We start from the raw sequence: 19,783 nt of genomic DNA, 5'->3' as shown, positions 1-19,783 counted from the left end.
ATGCATTGAGTCATTTTCTGATGTAGCACATATTTGAAAATGTGATGGAATATTGACTATATATAAAGTAGGGAGAAAAGACGGTTTTGTTCAGTGATTTTGAAGAATGTTTACAAATACAAAAACAGCATTTTTGTTTAGGTGGCTGAAGTACAGTGTAAACCACGTCTCAGTCTTCCTAGAATTGCTTCATTGGCTCTACATTTAGAATGATAATTTATATTAATATCAAATAAACTGTTAGAAAGCTGGTTTTCAATTTTACTTCTTGAGTAGAAGAGAATTTGTGACCACAGCTGCATAAAAGTCAGCATTTCCTTCTAATAAATTTTTAATTTCAGTTGTCTCTTCATGCTCTCAGGTTTCATAGACTGTAATGTTGAAATGATCCCATTAACAGCCTTTTCCGTGGGCTCTTAATCTCCTCAATTTTATGCCATTCCAAAATAGAAGTCTCTCTGATGATCAAGCCCTTCAATATTTACAACTGGCTCTTTTCCCTTCTACTTCCTTGATCAGTGATTTCACAGACTTGACTCCCTTAATCTATACCTGTTAATCAGTGTGTGGAGACTAATTATTGTTGCTGTTTGCTACAAATCCTTCAGTTTATGGATAACATCCCAGTTGAAGTGTCCCAGAAACAAAATTTCATAGCTTATAAGACTGTCTAAATTTTTATCCTTAAAATCTAGACTATTTAAAGTTTTATGTAGTACATAGATTGTATAGCTGTGTACTATAGAAACTATGTATTGTGGCTTCTTCACTTTGAATGTATGTAGAAAGAGTGATTGTTAATTGTCAGCTTTTGCAAATTAAGTGTATTCTAATATGTTCTAAAAAATTTAGGTCCATTTATACAGTATTTTATTTCACAGGTTCTTTCCCCATCTCAGTGTTTACTACTACTAACTACAAATATGTTCTTTTTTTACTTTTACATTTATTTGACTTTAGAGAAATATTTCACTATTTTGTAAAACTGCTGGAATTTTATAACTTAAGTCATATGACTTCATTTGGAACCAATTTACTTGTAATATGAATTTGATTTAAATTAAATATTTATATTTCCAAAGTCAGAGGATCTAAAATTCTTTTAAAGAGGCCAGGCATATTGGTTCATGCCTGTAATCCCAGGACTTTGGGAGGCCAAGGCGTGCAGATCACCTGAGGTCAGGAGTTTGAGATCCAGCCTGGGCCAACATGGTAAAACCCTATCTGTACTAAAAATACAAAAAATTAGCCAGGCGTAGTAGCAGGCACCTATAATCCCAGATACTCAGGAGGCTGAGGTGGGAGAATCATTTGAACCCGGAGGCAGAGGTTGCAGTGAGCTGAGACCGTGCCGTTGCACTCCAGCCTGGGCGACAACAGTGAAACTCGTCTTCAAAAAACTTATTAATAATAATAAATAATGAAGTTCTTTTAAAGAATATCATCCTTATAAATATATTGCTAGTACTCTTTAATGAATTTTTAATTCTAGACTTGCAGAATAACTTCCAAGTATACTGTGTCTTATTCTCTTGTATATACTACCTTCCTCTTTGAGTCACTCCATTTAAACTAGTGGTCTCCAAACAGACCTTTGAGGATAGTAAACTAGTTCCCATATGTTCCTGGGCAAGCCTGTTTTTTTTTTTTTAAAACAAAAAGAAACAACAAAAAAACCCAAGTTGAATATTCAGTTAGTTCAGTTGGTTTTCATTTGATTTGGCAGACTGATTTCTAAGTACAGTGAAAAAAGTGGCCTGACAAATACATCTTAAGAGGATGTAAGCTGTTAAATAAACAGTAGTTAGAAGCCTCTTAAGCTTTTCTTATTAGCAGGTCTAATCAGTGCCTTTGATTGCCTTAGACCTAGTTAGGAGAAAAATGGAGAAAGGGTTAAAAGAATAACAAGGAGTTGAAGTAGGGCAAATGATGAAAAATACACGTATTAGACTCCTAATTAATCAAATAGTTACTTTGGTGGTTCTCTGGCATGTTGGAAGTCATTTTTTTTATTGTACTGATAATTCTGCAGACTTTTAAGACTTTTAATAGTACCCCATAATTGCCATATTGTATCTGAACCTGATTTTGTACATGAAAATAATAGCTATTGAGCATTTACTGTATGCCAGGAACTTTACGTATAGTGTCAATTCTTCAGCCATCCTTCAAGGCTAGGTAGTAATGTAACCATTTAACGGATGAAGAGACAGACCTAAAGAGGTCAAAATTTAACACTGCTATGTGTTTAGTGTAGTGGTATAAGAGCATAAACTGTGGAACTAGATTGCCACCTACTAGCTCAGTGATGTAAGGCAAGTTCTTCTGTCTGACCCAGTTTTCTCATCCATGAGATGGGAATAATAATGTTGCCTACCTCTTAGGTAGGGGCTGTTGACATAATTTAGTTGATGAGTGTAAAGCGCTTAGAATAGTGTGTGACACATAATAAACATATTCTTAACTGCTGCTCTTCTGCTACAGCATGGGTTAAGAATTTTAAAAGTTATGTGGCAAAGTTTTTGTTAGCTCCCAGGTGTACAGGCTGGAGGTAGGGGAGACCAAGAAGTGTGCCGAGGTTCCCCGTGGAACCAGTCCCCAGATATGAGGTATATCGTACTTACTGAGAGATAGTCCAAAAGAGCCCATCAGTTCAGATTCTATGGTGATAGCGCTAGAGAATGGTAGAAATGAAAGATAATTATGATAAATAGGCTTTTACCCCTTAAAGTGGCACTGTACCAATGCTAGGATTAGAAAGCTGCCGAACAATTCTAGATAGATCAGAAAAAAACACATAAAAATAATGGATTTCGAAGGTGGAAATGTGTCAAGTCCAACCCAGGAAAGAACTCTTCATTGTTAATTATGAAACCCTTGCTACTTTTAACAGAGCCTAAGAAAAGTTTTTACGTTGTGAAGATAATAGCTTAACTTACTTTATTTGACTACACTACCTAAGAACAGCATTGTTAAACTGCTAAACAAGATAGATTTTTATAAAGGCATTCGGTACAGAATAGTGTTGATTAGGCTATGAATTAGTCACATTTATATGCACACACACACACACACACACACACACACACAAAATTGAATGCTACTTAGTATTTAGTTTGCTCTGCATTACCTCTTTATTTTAAAACTGTGATTCTGAATTATTGTTGAGGTCTCCCAGATTTTGTCCAGTTTTTAATTTCTTTCAAAGTGTTGTTTTAAGCAAACTTACATGGTTTTTTAATCTTTTTATTATCAAAACAGTTACACTGTATTAGAAATCTAAAATATTCCATCTTCTTTTGAAAAGTAGTGATTTTACTGTACATTCTCAACCTCATTTCCATTTGATTCTCGGATCTCACAGGAATCCTTCAACTGCTTTCTACCAAGCGTTCCATTTGAACACGTTTCAGGAATCAAAGAGCCTCTGGGATAGGTATGAATACTTACATAAGGAATGCATACATGCAAAACTGTATGCATGAATTGCTTTGCACTGTACTGGTTTCTCGTCATTAAAACTGATATTTGTTATTTTAGGGGGGATTCACATGGTATCTAGCATGGGACAAAGCAGCAAAATAAACCAAAAGGACAATCTATATAGAAAATAAACATACTTTTCTTTTTTCTGCATCCTGTGTACTTTATTTCTATATTTTTGAAGGGTTCACATTGTGTTGAATTTTTGATATGAAATAGTCACTTCCCCAGTGTATTTTAATGCAAATGCATATTCTATAAAATAAACTATCTACAGTTACTTTAATTTTTGTGCCATTTTATGTTTTTTCTATAAAAGCCATAGTGATTCAAAGCAAAATGTTATTTCAAATTATGAAATTGGAGGAGGAACAAGACTAAGGTATCAAAGTAATTGTTGTTTAATTTTTGGCAAGAAACTTTAACTTCAAATTTGTTTGCTAGAACTCACTAGGTCTGCATTACTGATTTGTAAGCCCCTGCAAAGTTTGCTTTCTTACAGAAATGCTATATAGATTTTATTGTTAACTCTTAAAAATACAAAATGAAGTCTTGGAGATCTTTTATGGCAAAAGATACTTTGGTTTATCTTTCTGCTTAACACACATTTTAAGTAGTGTATGCTCTGTTCAGTCATTTTGCTGAATATTTATTAGCACTCCATCATTTTATGTTTAATTAATAGAAGTTGAGCTCAAACAATGTTTTTAAAATTCACACAAAGCTTGTTAGATTCTTTTAACTCTGCCTGGCAACGCGTTTGTGTCTTCTGGCATAGTTTTGGATAACACTCATGAACTCAACTCCATCTCTTTCATTAGAAAAGAGTATTGCTAAGTGCATGTACATGTCATATTAAGACATGATACATATTGCCTAGAAATGCTAAAACAGTCTAATTCTTTGGCTTGATTTGCTTGTGTGTGTCACTCTAGGGAAATTTTCTAACAGTATCTTTTTGATAGTATGTTCCAGAAATGTTTTTAAAGAGTTACTTTTACAATAGGAAGTTTTAAAATGTGTAGTACCATGTTTATAAAACAAATTTTTAAATAGTTCTTCCCTAGCCATTTAAATTAATACATAAATGTAAATTGTGACATGAAATAAACATGAAGGTTTAATCATTCAAATAGTTTTCCAAATGAAGCCAGAATGTGAGTACTTTGGGGTATGCTTTATAGTTTCCCTTAGAAAAAGGAAAAATAGCCCTGTATTTAGAAATGTAGTAAGAGTAGTTTTCAAATGTATGGTAATTTATTTCACATAGCTAATTTGTGAGCTGTCATGGTTTCGATATGAATGATATATTATTTTTATCAGCGTAGAAAGGTTTGAGCTATATTTTTAATAATTTGAATCTAGTATTAAAAGGTTTGTTTCATAATAAAACAACTATAGAAGTTGCCAGCACATCATTTGTTGTTACAGCTAAATACTCCTTATCTGTTTTCTTTTTTTAGATACCAGAAACTTTTAAGGTATCAGAAATGAGGCAAGTTGCTGTATCTATAGTTTCTCATGGGTTGAAAATATTTTCTCATCTCCTTGGAGCCTGTTGTCCAGAGCCAAAGAAGTTAGTGAATATCTGTCTGTAGTGTGTTAATGCCAAAATATAATCAAATATAATCAAAATATCAGGTCAGCCATTCTTCACTGTAAATTGGCATTGCGGGTACTAAGGTGACAAGCCCAACCTAATAGAAACTGACTAGTGGCTTCCTTTTAACTTTTCAACTAACTTACTAAATTTTCCACTGAGAGGAGCAATCATAGCTAACTTTATTAGTTTTAATAATCTATACTTTCAGTTGGCAAATATCTACAGAATTATTGATAGGTATATCAGTTAATAAAGTATCATGAGACCATTTATTCCTTGCAAACGGGTTGAAGATTTGTGTATGTTAAGCTATAAAAAATATTAAATATAACTTCTGACTTTGTTTGTTTTGGACATCGCCAAATTACATTGTTCATTTTTTACTATTATAAATTTAGGATTTTTTTTTACTTTGCTACGAATTTGGCAAACAGGTGTTTTGCAAGGATGATTCTTCTATTAAAGAGAGACATGGGCCGGCATGGTGGCTTACGACTGTAATCCTGGCACTTTGGGAGGCTGAGACAGGTAGATCACCTGAGGTCAGGAGTTTTGAGACCAGCCTGCCAACATGGTGAAACCCATCTATACTACAAATACAAAAATTAGCTGGGTATGGTGGCGTGTGCCTGTAATCCCAGCTGCTCGGGAGGCCAAGGCAGGAGAATTGCTTGAACCTGGGAGGTGGAGGTTGCGGTGAGCTGAGATTGTGTCATTGCACTCCAATCTAGGTGACAAGAGCAAAACTCCGTCTCAAAAAAGAGAGACATTTAGAAGTTTAAGGGACTGTAAGTCCCTAACATTATCTTCTATATTATCTATTTATTTTGAGGCATAAATTCATCCTGCTATTGCTAGATAACAAATTTTAGGCTCCTATTTATGAAATGTTGGAAATCATTTTCAGTAGAAGCAGCTTTTAAGCGTCTGTTTTCAGTAAACCTGTCCTAAATTGCTTAATATCCCTAGTTTGAGTTTGCCTAACTAGAAAGATGGGAATGTCCTTTTTTCCCCAGGATTCTTTCAACTTAGCAGAATATCTTTTAATCCAAATATAAGTAACTAATGTACCTTTCTCATATTGGCTTAAAGTTTTTTAATGGCCCCTTTGTTTCCTTCCATATTTCAATTAGAATTGGCAAATTAATAGACTTTTCACCAAGCAGTCTGCCTCTGCTTATATTTAGATATTTTCTCCTTCCATTTATATCCAGTGCTTTACTCAGTTATTGTACTAAAATTGAAGCTACCCTCAAGCCTCCCTTTCCCTTTTTCTGTAGGTGCCATCATTGGTTTCTGTCTTCTCTATTGGCCATTTGCAGAGTCCTCAGGGAATCAATCAGCTGAAACCATCTTCAAATGTAGGGACAGTAGATACTGATAACTCAAACATAATCCAGTCCTTTCTTCAGAAGCCCAAACTGTTTTGAGTTGACTCTTTATTAAAATAAATACTATAGCTTCCATAGTTAGCTTTCTGGGAGATTATCTTACTATGGAGGAGTTACTTTTTAGTGAGATCCTAGCCTATTGGCATTTCAGAATAGTAACTTTAAAATTTGACTTCCTATTTTCTAAAGAACAGGTTTCCAAAGTTAATACTTGGCATTGCTTTGTTAAATTGGCAGAATTGATTTAGAAACCTATCTGATGATCACTGGGGAGCAGGTTCTCATTGAGAGTCCTTTGTTTACAAAAGCTCAGCCTAAGAAATTATAGCAAACAATTTTACTGTCTTCTAGATACCAGGTCACTAAAGTAAAGGAGTACTAAAGGGAAGGAACTTCAGTTAGACTAAAGGAAGAAATCAGGTAGTTCATAAGGCTTTAACCTCATTGATAAGCACTTTCAGGGCTTTTGTCTTCATTAAGAAATGCATAAATGTAGTTGAAACAAGTGAGACAGCAGTTGCTAGGTGCACCATCCCCTTGAGTCTGCTTGTCTATCGTTATGAGAGCACCAGTATTTAGAGAGAAGTTAATAAGGAAAGTAGTAGACTTAATTTACTAACTTAAAATGAATATCTAAGTTTATCCTAAATTTGTTTACTAGATAATTGATGATCTCTTAAATTGTTTTCTACAGTGATTATTCACTTACATTTATTACCTCTAATTTTAAAATTATTGGATAAAAAATGTGTTCTTATTTAAATAGCCTCAAGTATTTTGTGTTGGGAAAGCCTTCCAGTATTTCCTGTCATTGTTCCTCGTGAGATGTTATTTTTGAAGCTAGGAATAAATTAGAACCAAGCTGCTTATATCATAAATACCATTGGTACTGTATGAGATAATTTATTTTGCTTGGCTCATCTGTAAGAAGCTTGGGTCCATTGTTAACATCCACCAGTGCTTGTTATCCCAAATGGTAAAACTCAGGTTGTACGACTTAGCTGATATAGCTTTTGAATGCTTGGTGATAGGACTTGTAAAATTTTTTATTGAAGTATAATTTGTATTGGAAAAGTGTACCATTAGTAAATATATAGCTCAAATTGAACACATATATGTAGCCAGCACCCAGATCAAGACATAAAATATTATAAGCCCATTTCATGACATCATCATGTCCCCCATCAGTCACTTCCCCTCCTAATCCTGATTTCTAATGTTTTATATATGTAGGACCATACACTATGCATTTTGTGTCTGACCTCTTTCACCCAGTATTATGTTTGAGATTCTTTGAGATTCATTTGTATGGTTCTGCAGCATTGTAGACATGGACTATATAATTTTAAAGAATCACTCAAGTGGGTTATTTGTTGGAGATTGGTATTGGTTAAATGTTCTCTCTTAGTAATTATGCATAAATATCTTGAGGATATGTACCTGAACTATTTTGTGACCAACTCCAATATATTCCTTACTAATTTGTACCTAGTACTTACATAATTTATTATCTCATTATATTTCAACCTATTCCACTAAGACATCTAGTAGAGGATAATCCAAGAAGCTAAAAATTAGAGTATAGATTTTTAATGACTATCACCTTTTATTCTTCCTCCCTCCCCCTCTTTCCTTCCTTTCTTCCTTCATTTCCTCCTTCCTTCCTTCTTTTTTTTCTTCTTGTTCTTCCTTCCTTATTTTACTTTTTAATTTGAAATAATTTTAAAGTTGCAAAAATAGTGCTGAAGGTTCTTGTATGTCCTTTACCTAGCTTCTGTTAGTGTTAACATATTATACAACCTTAGTACAACTATCAAAGTTAGAAAGTTAACATTGATAGAATACTATTAGCTAAACTACAGTTTTATTATTTTAATTTTTCAAGTGTCCTTTTTCTGTTCCAGGATCCAGATCAGGATTCCACATTGTGTTTAATAATTATGTCTTCCATTTTAATCTGTAACAAAATACTGTTCCTTTATTGAACATAGTGAGTACCAAATCTGGCCTTATTGGTGTGGAGAGTTAGTTAACTAAGGTTGCCTCCAGATTTCCACCTTTTCTGCAGTGCTTACTACAATTACTATTCTCACAGGACTCTTTTGTATCACATTATATAAATGTTTTCATCCGTAGTTTCATCTGTAGTTCTTAAGTGAGGGAAGGGGAAAGGCCCAGGGTAAGAGGGGTAGGTAAACATTGGTACTTAAAGGATCAGATGAAAGCTTTATATATAATCGCTCTATAACTCGTATTTGGATGCCTGATTTAGATGGAAACATAAGGTCATGGTTATGTTCAGATAACATTAAATCAAGGAAGTGATAGCTGTTGTGGATGACAGCATTTATAAATTTAACTGAAACAAATACAGAAATCAAGAAATTGGAAGAACTTATGTAAAGTCAGGGACGTTGACTAAGTATATCAGAAAAAAATACTTAGCTATGTGTGTTAATGGCATTTTGTAGTATTGGTAAGTGACAGGGGTGCCACAAAAACTGTGATTTTAGATGATGTTTCTAGAACTAGAGTAAGAAATGATGTTTTACTCCATTTCGACAGAATAGTTGTTCTAAATACAAAACTAACTAGAAAACCGAATTTCTTTATACTCTACTTGGACATCCGGGGTGTTTCAACAGGCAGCCCTGAGTGAGCTTACTATGAATAAATGAATCCTCTGGGAAATGGTCTTGCCATCACTAGACGTAATAAAACTATCTAATTGTTAACTAGGGATGTTGATTTTAAGTGAAATTTAGTTTCAGTTACATTTAAAATGCCTACTCTGGGGTTTTATTTCCCCCACTTTCCTAAATGGAAAAGAAAAGCAGTAAGTACAAGCATTGGAATTGAACACCTTTGCTTCTGTTTTGCTATTATTGGCTGTGATTATCAGTAAACCTTAGAGAGCTGTGTATTTGCTTAAGGAATGGAAGGCTAGCAAACTATTCCGCTCTTGTAGGAAAGAATTCCACGTCAGAGGCAGTAAGTGTTGGTCTGAATAGAGAAACCAACGGAGCTTCCCTCAGAAGAAAATGAGTGACAGTAAGCTAATTTGGAAATAAGAATTTGCCATATATAGTGGTGGTAAATGAAGCCCCACAAATAAGTAGGCACCCATTATCACCATGCTGATGATTTCAGAAGCATCTTAAAAACTAGTGAATTATTCTTTCCCAGGTGCCAGGCAGAGGTAGAGTAACATGGAGAAAAATAACTCACACATTGCATAGTGAAGAACTTAAGGTTAACTTCACTTAGAAATCATGGACTGTATATAAATGGGCGTCAGTCTAGGTCATAGTCATAGGACCATAGGGAAAACCAGGCCTCAAAGTTTTTAAAAGCCACAATGCTTGGTTATGAAATTGATGGTCTCAAAATACAAGTCAAATTCTTGATGATGTGGAAATAAGAGTAGTATGTAGTAGAGAAATACAGTTGTATGTAGTGTAGTGAATGTAGGTCATTGGGGCTTTAATGAAAGATGAAAGAAGCCACTTAAAACTGTTAGAAACCCAAGCCTACAGTAATCTGAAAAGCTACTTGGGAAGTTCAGTAAATTATTAGATGCTTGGTCATATTATAAATAGTCTTTTTAACAATATATGTTTGTGCCAAATTATAGATACTTGCTATTTAAGGGCTTTTCCTGTTGCCATCTTAAGTGGTTTTGGATCACCTTTTCTAGTCAAAAGACTCTAAAGCCTTAAAATCTCAATTTTTTAGAGTAGCTCAGAATGAAGCTAAGGGAAAATATCAGGAAAATTTGCAATTATATGACTCAGCAAAAGTTTGTTCTCCTGTAATAGGTAAATACTAGAAGAAAGACTAAGATTTAGTAACTGCTTTCAGTGAGCTTGGTCTTAATATGGAAAATGGTAAATACATGATCACATAATTGAAAGTGATACCTGTCATATAACGTGTAAGCACTTCATGTCTCTCAAGTACAGCTGAAGGAATTGGTCAAAGTTTCTTCAGGAGGTGGGCTTTTGAGTTGGAAACTGAAAGATGGGTAGAATTTGGTCATGCAGAATTGAAGAACTGAGGGAAAGTGAACATCCAGTTAGACTGAAATACTGTGCATCAAGTACTGGGCTTATATGATAAGGATAAAGTTAAATTTGGTGGGTATATAACATTCGAAGACAAGAAACGAGAGGGGTTAGATTAGAGACAGATTCTAGAAAGGTATTGAAGCCTAAATTAGGCAATGGAGATGAGATAGGAATTACAGGATTTTACAACTGATTAATCATGATAAGGGAGCCGTCAAACTTGACTCCAAAGTGCCAAACTAATTGACTGAGGGAATGCTGGTTCTGTTAGGAAGTATTAGTGAAATAATTTGTTTGGGAAGGAGAAAGTAGTGATGAGGTTTTTCTTCTCAGCTGTTTTCTGGATGAGTTGATGAGCTGGTACAAAGTCAAGGTGAAAATACTTGGGATGCAGCTGAAGCTGTAGACTTGCAGCTTGGTATAGAAATTAAAGCTAGAAGAGATTTAAGAATGTTTTAAGATTAGAACATTTTGAGGATATTTTCTAATCAGAAGAGAAATGTCTGAATCTTTTGAAATAATTTCAAATTTACAGAAAAATTACAAGAGTAGTACAGAGAACTCAATCTTCTTACCAGGATTCCATATTTGAGCAACATGGCAAAACCTCGTCTCTATAAAAAATGCAAAAATTAGCCGGGTGTGATGGCCCATGCCTGTCTGTAATCACAGCTGCTTAGGAGGCTGATGCGCAAGAATTGCTTGAAACCCATGAGGTAGAGGTTGCAGTGAGCTGAGATTGTCCCACTGCACTCCAGGGTCACAGAGTGAAACTCTGTCTCAGTCAAATAAATATATAAATAAATGTTCTATTTCTTTTATATTGGCTATTACTAATAAACTGAGAGTCAGAAATATGTGGCTTTTTTTTTTTTTTTTTTTTTTGGGACAGAGTCTTGTCCTGTCACCCAGGCTGGAGTGCAGTGGCACGATTTCGGCTCACGGCAACCTCTGCCTCCCGGGTTTAAGCAATTCTGTTGCCTCCCAGATAGTTGGGATTATAGGCGCCCACCACCATGCCCTGCTAATTTTTGTATTTTTAATAAAGATGAGGTTTCACCATGTTGGCCAGGCTGGTCTCAAATGGCTGGCCTCAAGTGATCCGCCATTCCCTGGCCTCCCAAAGTTCTGGGATTACGGGCGTGAGCCACTGTGCCCAGCCCAAATATGCAGCCTTTTGTTAACAAAGCATGCAGATCCTTATTATACATATATTTGAGTTTTATGTAACTGGCTTCCACTTACTTTGATTTTCCATCTTTAGAGGGGGCTCTACCTTTAATTTCAATATCTTTTTCCTTTGCCTTTATAAGCTAATTTCTGCTCCTTTTGAAAGGATCAAGGGTATAAATCATTTGAGAGTAAACATGTTGAAAAGCCTATCTTTTTTAGAGCTATTTTTCAAAGCGGCATTAATGAAATTCGTTAAGCTGTGTATTTTGTGTTTCTTCTACCAGTAGGTGCATTCGATATAATGCATAAATGCCAAACACTTTGTATATGTGTATATACATGTACATATGCTTATATATGTATGTGTATATGCATATGCTTACGTATATGTGTATGTATGCTTTATATATAGTGTTTAGCCAGCCAGTTGTGTCTTAAATTACATCTTGGCTCAACCACAGATATATGAAGTTTCTTGTTACTGTGTGTTGTGTGTCTTTTTATATGTGGTGTTTTTTTGTTTTTTTTCTGTTTTTTCGTTTTTGATTTTGAGACAGATTCTTGCTTTGTCACCAAGGCTGGAGTGCAGTGGCGCACGATCTCGGCTTACTGCAACATCCGCCTCCCAGGTTCAAGCGATTCTCCTGCCTCAACCTCCCTAGTAGCTGGGATTACAGGTGCCCGCCACCTTGCTGGCTAATTTTTGTATCTTTTAGTAGAGACGGGGTTTCACCATGTTGGTCAGGCTGGTCTTGAACTCCTAACCTCAGACAGTTCACCTGCCTCGCCTTCCAAAGCGCTGGGATTACAGGCCTGAGCCACTGTGCCTAGCCTGTCTTTTTATGTGTTAATTTATTGGAACATACTGTCTTCCTAGCAGTTTTAGTCTATTAGGTACATTTTGTACTAATTTTTAAAGTAAGTTTATCTTTAATATTTTGAAGCTTATTTTTTCAATATGTAACCTATGGAATAACTCTGTGTAATTTATTGGAGGGCATATAGGGTTGCCTATTTCCTCCCCTTCTCCATTTAAAAGTAAGTTATTTCTGACCAGGCATTGGTTTATCATGGCTAGGATTTCTCCAAACAATGTAGTGAACTTTTTGAACAACAGGGTGAAAATATGGCTATATTAGTAGATAGCCTTATAGAATTTTCAGAATTTTTTAAGGAAATGTGGTTAAACCTGAAAACAAAATATTCTATTAAACTACTAAGCTAAGCACATTCATTCAAAAAGCAAGTTCCTTTAGGACCTCTTGTAGACCTGTTTGATTTAGCATATCAATTTTCAGGTAATTACATGGAAATTATAAATCATCCACCTTCCTCCTCTTCACTGTTTTTTTCTTTCAATATAGATTCACCTTCTCACAAAAGGAAATGATAAATAACTAGAGGGGAATATTCAGGATTTGGTTTTGATAGCAATCTTGTCAGAGACTCAAGATTATGACTGATAATATTAACACAGTTTTCTCATTAAATTTTTATTAGGAAGAATTCTAATTTTAAATAAATTTTAAAGAATATCTGGTTAATCTGAATGCTGTTCATCTGTAACCACTTTAGTTACCCAATTTCATTTCAGATTTTTAATAAGGATGTCCCACATGTTGGAATTTAATGATTTAAACTCTTGAAATATGACCCTGTACTTGGTAACAACTAATTTTGAAAATATATGCTTAGGAAAATTTTGATATATAAGTTTTATATTTTCTAAAATGTATACAGCTCTTAAGTCCTGAATTTACCATACATTTGTGTAATGTACACATTCTTTTAAATTTTTTTTTCTGTAAGTTTTATAGTAAAATAACTGCCTCATATGACTGGTTTAATTTCAGCTTCCAAAAAGACTTTCCAAGCATTTACCAAAACAAGGCTTTTTTGTCAGCAGGCCCTTTAACAAAGGGTCAAACAGTCGGCCCTTTAAATGACCATTTCATCAAAGCCTTGCAGACAAGCAGATTTACCAGCATTGTAGATAAGTATTTCAGGAAGTATTTACTAAATATGACTGCATACTTGTCCCAAAAAAAAGTAAACCTTCAAAAGATTTTTTAAATTATTATAGTATTTTGGTTGATAGAAGAGTTTTATTAAAACTTTCTAAAAACATTTGGTAATACATTAATGAAATGACCACATCTTTAAACTACTATTTATCCTCATAAATATGGATTTTTGCCTTCACCAGGTGATTACATTATAAGGCTGTGCTTTGACAGAAGACAAAATTAAGTGGTATGATTTATATTGAAGTCAAATGTGTTGTGAGATTACATTTGGAAAGATTATATTGGAAAAATTGGAATAGTTTTTCAGGCTGTGTCAGAGACTTAAGTGACCATGTCTAGTAGAAAAGTTCCATTGAAAGTTAAAAATCTGTAACAGCATGACCCAACCTGTACGTTTGGGTCAAGTATCTTTTGAGATAGCTGCAGAGTTTCCTTTACAATGCTGTCTTTGAGTTTTCTATAGCTTTGTGTGTATTGATCATCCTCAATAAGGGCCTTTTTCTTTCCCCCTTCCCCTTTGCCCCTTTATAATATTTTATTGAGGGGGTTAATTTAGGCAAAACTGTGCCCACAGATCTATGGGTTTCCTTTTCTGTGGGTTACTGACAACTAAAAATATAAATGTACATTCTTATCAGAGAAAAAATGTTATTAATGATACTATTATTCAGGGATTAAAATAGATGCGCAATTGAAAGCTTTCTGGTAAAGTTTAATAAATTTAGAACGCTATTTTTAATGTAGTGATTTTTGCCATTATTAAATCTTCCTCCAGTTTTCTTTCATGCTCATATACAGATGAGCACTGTTATATAGGATACATTATTATGTCAGTTACATAAAGCACATAATAAAATTTAATTCCTGCCATTATGTTGTCTGTTTTCAAAATCGGAAGTAGTAGAGACAGATGAAGATTTAGATATAAAAATGGAATTCTGTCTTATGTACTTAAATGACAGTATGGATTATTACTGATCCAGCCACTCGTGCTATATAAGTCTAGAAACTCAGCTAGGCGTGGTGGCTCAGGCCTGTACTCCCAGCACTTTGGAAGGCTGAGGTGGGCAGATCACAAAGTCAGGAGATTGAGACCATTCTGGCTAACATGGTGAAACCCCATCTTTACTAAAAATACAAAAAAAAAAAAAAAAAATTAGCCAGGCGAATTGGCATGTCCCTGTAATCTCAAGCTATTTGCGATGCTGAGGCAGGAGAATCACTTGAACCTAGGAGGCAGAGGTTGCAGTGAGCCGAAATTGCTCCATTGCACTCCAGCCTGGGTGACAGAGCGAGACTCCCTCTCGAAAAAAAAAAAAAAAAAAAGAATAAAAAAAAAAAAAAAACTCATATACATGGATATGGACCAAACAATAGAACTCTAATACCATTCTGCAGGACTACAGAGCTGTCTGTATCAGGTTATGGTGTCAAATCATAATTTCTGAATCATGATCTTAAACCTTTAATTGGTTCCATTTCTACTTTACTCTTTACTAACAAGTATCCTGATGGCCTGAAAATCCGTGTTGAAATTTAAAGTTTGAATTTTCCAGATCAAATATGAAATTTATTTTACATTTTTTTAAGTACAAAATATCAGTTGTATAATCATGGTAAAACATAAAATTTTGCTATAAAAGATTTTTAAAGGCTATTTGATTAAAACACTTATTTACTTAAACTCTTTGCTAGAATTTTTTTTAGAATTCAGCATCGGAGGAGGAATGTGACATAATAATGATCGAAAGCCGAAAGTTTAAAAGTTGTGATGCCCTCACATGGTTGGAGGGTTATTCTAGCTTCTAAGGACTGAATGTTGTCCACAAGAGTGTCATCAGGTCATAAATTGGTAAGACTTAATGGCTTAGATTTTATGTATTATACCTGATGTTATTGTATTGAGATGAATATTTATGAACAAAATGAGCACATTGTGTAAGAGTATAGTATTAAATATAAGTTACAACTTGGAATTTTAAATATTTGGAGTATGTAAGCCTTTCGAAGTCTCTTGAGGCTGGAGGCCATATCTTTGCAGTGGTGTTTAGTAAATACATCAATTTAAAAAAAGAAAGTGAAATCCTGAATTATAAAAAGATTATTAAAATATTGCTATTGCATCTGCTGTAGATGCCTACAGTATAGTGAAGAACCACAAATTCTTTCCAGGCATTATACCAGGAGATATTTGAGAAATAATATATTCATCTTTTCTTTAAAAAAAAAAAAAATTCAGTTTTCTTAATATATAGCTAAATTTTATTGCTTTGGGGGATTTTATTTTCTTAGTAAAAGACCTGTTTCCTCTAAATGTCTAAAATAAAGCCAAGAAATTTTTTTTAATTCTTACATTGAAAATACCTAAGATGCCAATATCATAACACGAGAATGATACATTAGGCAGGGTGCAGTGGCTCACATCTGTAATCCCAGCACTTTGGGAGGCCGAGGTGGGCGGATCACCTGATGTCAGGAGTTCGTGAACAACCTGGCTAACATGGTGAAACCTGTCTCTACTAAAAATACAAAAATTAGCCAGGCATGGTGGCAGGTCCCTGTAATCCCAGCTACTCGGAAGGCTGAGGCAGAAGAATCGCTTGAAACCGGGAGGTGGAGGTTGCAGTGAGCCAAGATCACATCACTGCACTCCAGCCTGGGCAACAGAGCAAGACTCTGTCTCAAAAAAAAAAAAAAAAGAAAGAGAAAGAAAATGATATATTAGAAGTCATTGCACATTTTTTATAGACCCTGAAAATTAATTTTCTCTCAGAATCGTATTCTCCTTAGAAAAAAAAATACTTTGTTTTGTGTTCTTTCTTATTTTGCTTTGTTTTACACAGCTGTATTTTGTAGGGGGACCATTGGAAGGTTAGAATTTAGCTCAGGATAAGACCTTATACCTTTTAATCTGAAGATCATCATATTTTGCAAATGGAGAAAAGGAGGGTGGATTATTTGTCCAAGGTCATATAATTGTAAAATTAATATTTTCATTAAAGTGTGGTATACATATCCTACATGTCAGTCAAGAATTATTTAAAATTATTTATTTTCCAAAAAAGCCAAAAGGTATGGGTTGATATCAACTAAACAGGCCACTATATATATTCCAACTTTATCCTTAACTAGAGATATGATATTTTGTCCCTTGCCCATTTTTCCTTTTGAATAATATTCTAAATTGTTTCCGATACAGTATTTCATGACTTCATTACATTCTATAAGCTTAAGTCCCATAAACCAGTAATTGCAATCAATAGTAGTCTGGAAGGAATTACAACAAACTAATTATCTTTTATTCCATGTACTTTTAAATTTTTTTTATTTTCTATAATCTACATAACTTTGATGATCAGGAAAATAATTTCTAATTTCTCTAGCATAGGATATCCATATTTAGTAGTCAGTGGCTGGGGCTCAAGAGATCATGAACCATCTGGAATTTGGGATAGAATTTTTTTATGTTCACTTTTCTGTGAAAGGTTCAGAGCATTTGTCAGATTTTTTTTTTTTTTTTTTTCAGAGATTTCTAGTGACTGTTTTGTGTCTAAAGGACAATCCTTGTTAGACACCTAAGTATGACTTGTGAAAGAAATTTCTAATGAGAACATTGGTCCTATGACTCTTACTGATGTTTGTTCAATGCTGGATTATTCTAAATGCCCATTAGACTGATGGGACAAATCAGAGCCAAGCCACATTTAGCTTAGGAATTTCATTCTGTCAGTCTCTGTGCTCAATCATCAGTTGGATTTTTCTTCAGAGTAGTTGTGTTTTGGCTACTGTCAGGCACTGTGCTGAATATTTTTGGCACATTATCTCATTTAATTTTCACAAGTTATATATTAATAGACATTATCAATATCCTCAGTTTACAGAGAAGAAAACAAAAGCTTAGGGAAGTTAAGTAACTTGCTCAAGTCACATAGCCATTGAGTGGTGGAACAAGAATTCAAATCTTACTACTTACTGGAACCTGAGTATCAGTGTGCTGGCATGTAGAGTAATCTCTAAAAACTCGAAGGATAAGATAAAGGAGAATTTTATATTGTTTGAAGATGAGAATTCATAAATTTGATTTATCTTGAACTTAACTAGCAATGGGTCATTCTCCATTACAAAACTATCTTTTAAAGTGTTTGCCAAAAAACAAATGTTGGAGGTTGCTTAAAAGTCAGTATTAATTACATTAAAAAAATAAATTCTTTTCAGATTTAATGCTTATGATTATAAACAAATATATGGGTTTTTTTTTTTTTTTTTTTTTTTTAGAAAAGTCTTAGTACTTATTAGAATAGTATATGTATCCTTAGGAACTCATTCTTTAATATTTAGGATTTATACAGAAAACACTAGGAAGCATTAATTAAAAAGCAGCTTTGAGCTGCAAATATTTCTTGGGATAATGAAATATATTGCATGTAAAACCCATATTAAGTGCTACGTGACAGTTTTCCATTAGTTCAGTTGTGAATAATTCTATTCAGAAACCACTTTTTGGCCCATTTTTAAAGCGTTTATCAGGCAAATTTTTTTTGGATACATAAGGTTTTTTGGTTTTGTTTTCTTTAGTACTGAATTTGTCATACACTTTTTGTTGGTTTAATTTTACTCTCAGAGGAGCTCCAAACCTTATAACAGCCTTTTCCCTATTTTTAAGTATTTGTAATGAAAGGTTGAATATGCAATAATAGACCTGCTTAAAACCGTAAGAATTTGTTTACTCCTGAGGGATGTTGAAACAGTCTAGAGATCAAATATAAACTGTTTCTTTAGCACCATGGTTAAAAATGCACAACTTGATAGGTCATCAGAATATCAGAATTCTATCTAAAAGTCTTTTTTTGAATAATAGATTTGTACACCAACTTCTATAGTAGTGATATGTTTGCCTTTTAAAAAAAATTGGGAAGTTTGGAAAATAGAATAACAATAATCATACCTAATGCAAGTTTTAAACACAATTACTGTCTTAGTGTTTGCATATTTCCAGACTTGGAATATATGTACATATTAATAGTTGCAATCATGGTAGATAAGTAGATTTTCAATAGTTTTTAAACTATTTAGTTAAAACTAAAGCTAATACTGATATATGTTAGGCTTTGAATTTTGAACTGATACTTGATAATTTTGACAACTGTGATAACATTCCCTCCTGTTTTTCCTTCTACCTCTCTGGTTGTTTCTTCTCAGACCCTTTGGCAGGCTTTCCCTCTGTCTGTTCTTTTAAATATTATTGGAGGCTCGGCATGGTGGCTCATTGTCTGTAATCCCAGCACTTTGGGAGGTTGAGGTGGGAAGATCACTTGAGCCTAGGAGCTTGAGACCAACCTGGACAGCACAGGGAGACCCCATCTTTACTGAAATAATTTATTGGGCATGGTGGTACACAACCTGTGGTCTCAGCTATTTGGGAGGCTGAGGTGGGAGGATTGCTTGGGCCTGAGATGTCAAGGCTGTAGTGAGCCATGATCACACCACTGCACTCCAGCTTAGGCAACAGTGAGACTCATTCTCAAAAAATAAATAAATAAAGGAGTCCTCAGAATGTTGTCGTCTTAATTCTTCATCAGGAAAAGAGCATATAGATGGCTTCTGTGCACATACTATCTTTATGCTATAGGAAGTAACCTGTATGCTTTAAGGTACTCAACCCTGTTACTTCCAGCCAAGGCATCTCTCCTTACATTCAAACTTCCCTGATCTCTCATAGCCAGTTAATCACAAAGTACTGCCATGTCTGCCTTCTGAGTGTTTTGCCAGCCTATCCCATCTCTTGTCCGCATTCAAGGCACTATCCTTTCTTATGTGAAAATGCAACAACCTTCTGACTACTTCTTGTCATTTGAGTTTCCTAATGTGGCTAATTGCACCTACTGTTATTTTTACTTGGAACATTTCTTTGTACCTGTCTTTTTCTTCTCTAAGCAACTGTAGCACTTCCTCTACTAATTCTTTCCTGATCCAACAGCTTTAGTTTGTGCCCCCATAACACCCTCTAGAATCTTGCTCTTAGCATTTATCACACTTTCA

General features: G+C 34.4%; 1 protein-coding gene and 1 long non-coding RNA gene across 6 annotated transcripts in view; one reads left to right on the top strand and one right to left on the bottom strand.

The window, feature by feature from the left end:
* TSC22D2 (TSC22 domain family member 2) overlaps positions 1 to 19,783 on the top strand; it is a 48,761-nt gene that overhangs the window by 11,073 nt on the left and 17,905 nt on the right. Inside the window, exons 2-3 of one of the 5 annotated variants that reach the window (XR_004264283.1) lie at positions 3,365 to 3,436; positions 15,440 to 15,596. The exons of 1 other annotated variant lie outside the window; for it this stretch is intronic. Coding sequence is in view for 1 of the 4 variants with exons in the window: in XM_032263367.1 (XP_032119258.1) it covers positions 3,365 to 3,436 (72 nt within the window). In the remaining 3 variants the exon portion in view is untranslated. Of the gene's footprint in view, positions 1 to 3,364; positions 5,700 to 14,908; positions 15,051 to 15,439; positions 15,597 to 19,783 lie in introns of those variants that run through there. 3 more of the 5 variants (XR_004264281.1, XR_004264289.1, XM_032263367.1) reach the window with 3 other exon arrangements.
* Positions 2,225 to 7,088, bottom strand: LOC116540066. The gene is made up of 3 exons (XR_004264294.1): positions 6,730 to 7,088; positions 3,931 to 3,933; positions 2,225 to 2,237 (listed from the first exon to the last, which is right to left on the bottom strand). It is a non-coding gene; the product is annotated as an uncharacterized LOC116540066 (long non-coding RNA).

This window comes from Sapajus apella, unplaced genomic scaffold (assembly GCF_009761245.1).
Source record: "Sapajus apella isolate SASKATOON/1434 unplaced genomic scaffold, GSC_monkey_1.0 scaffold4, whole genome shotgun sequence".
Classification (NCBI taxonomy): Eukaryota; Metazoa; Chordata; class Mammalia; order Primates; family Cebidae; genus Sapajus; species Sapajus apella.
This window is presented reverse-complemented; position numbering and strand designations above follow the sequence as displayed.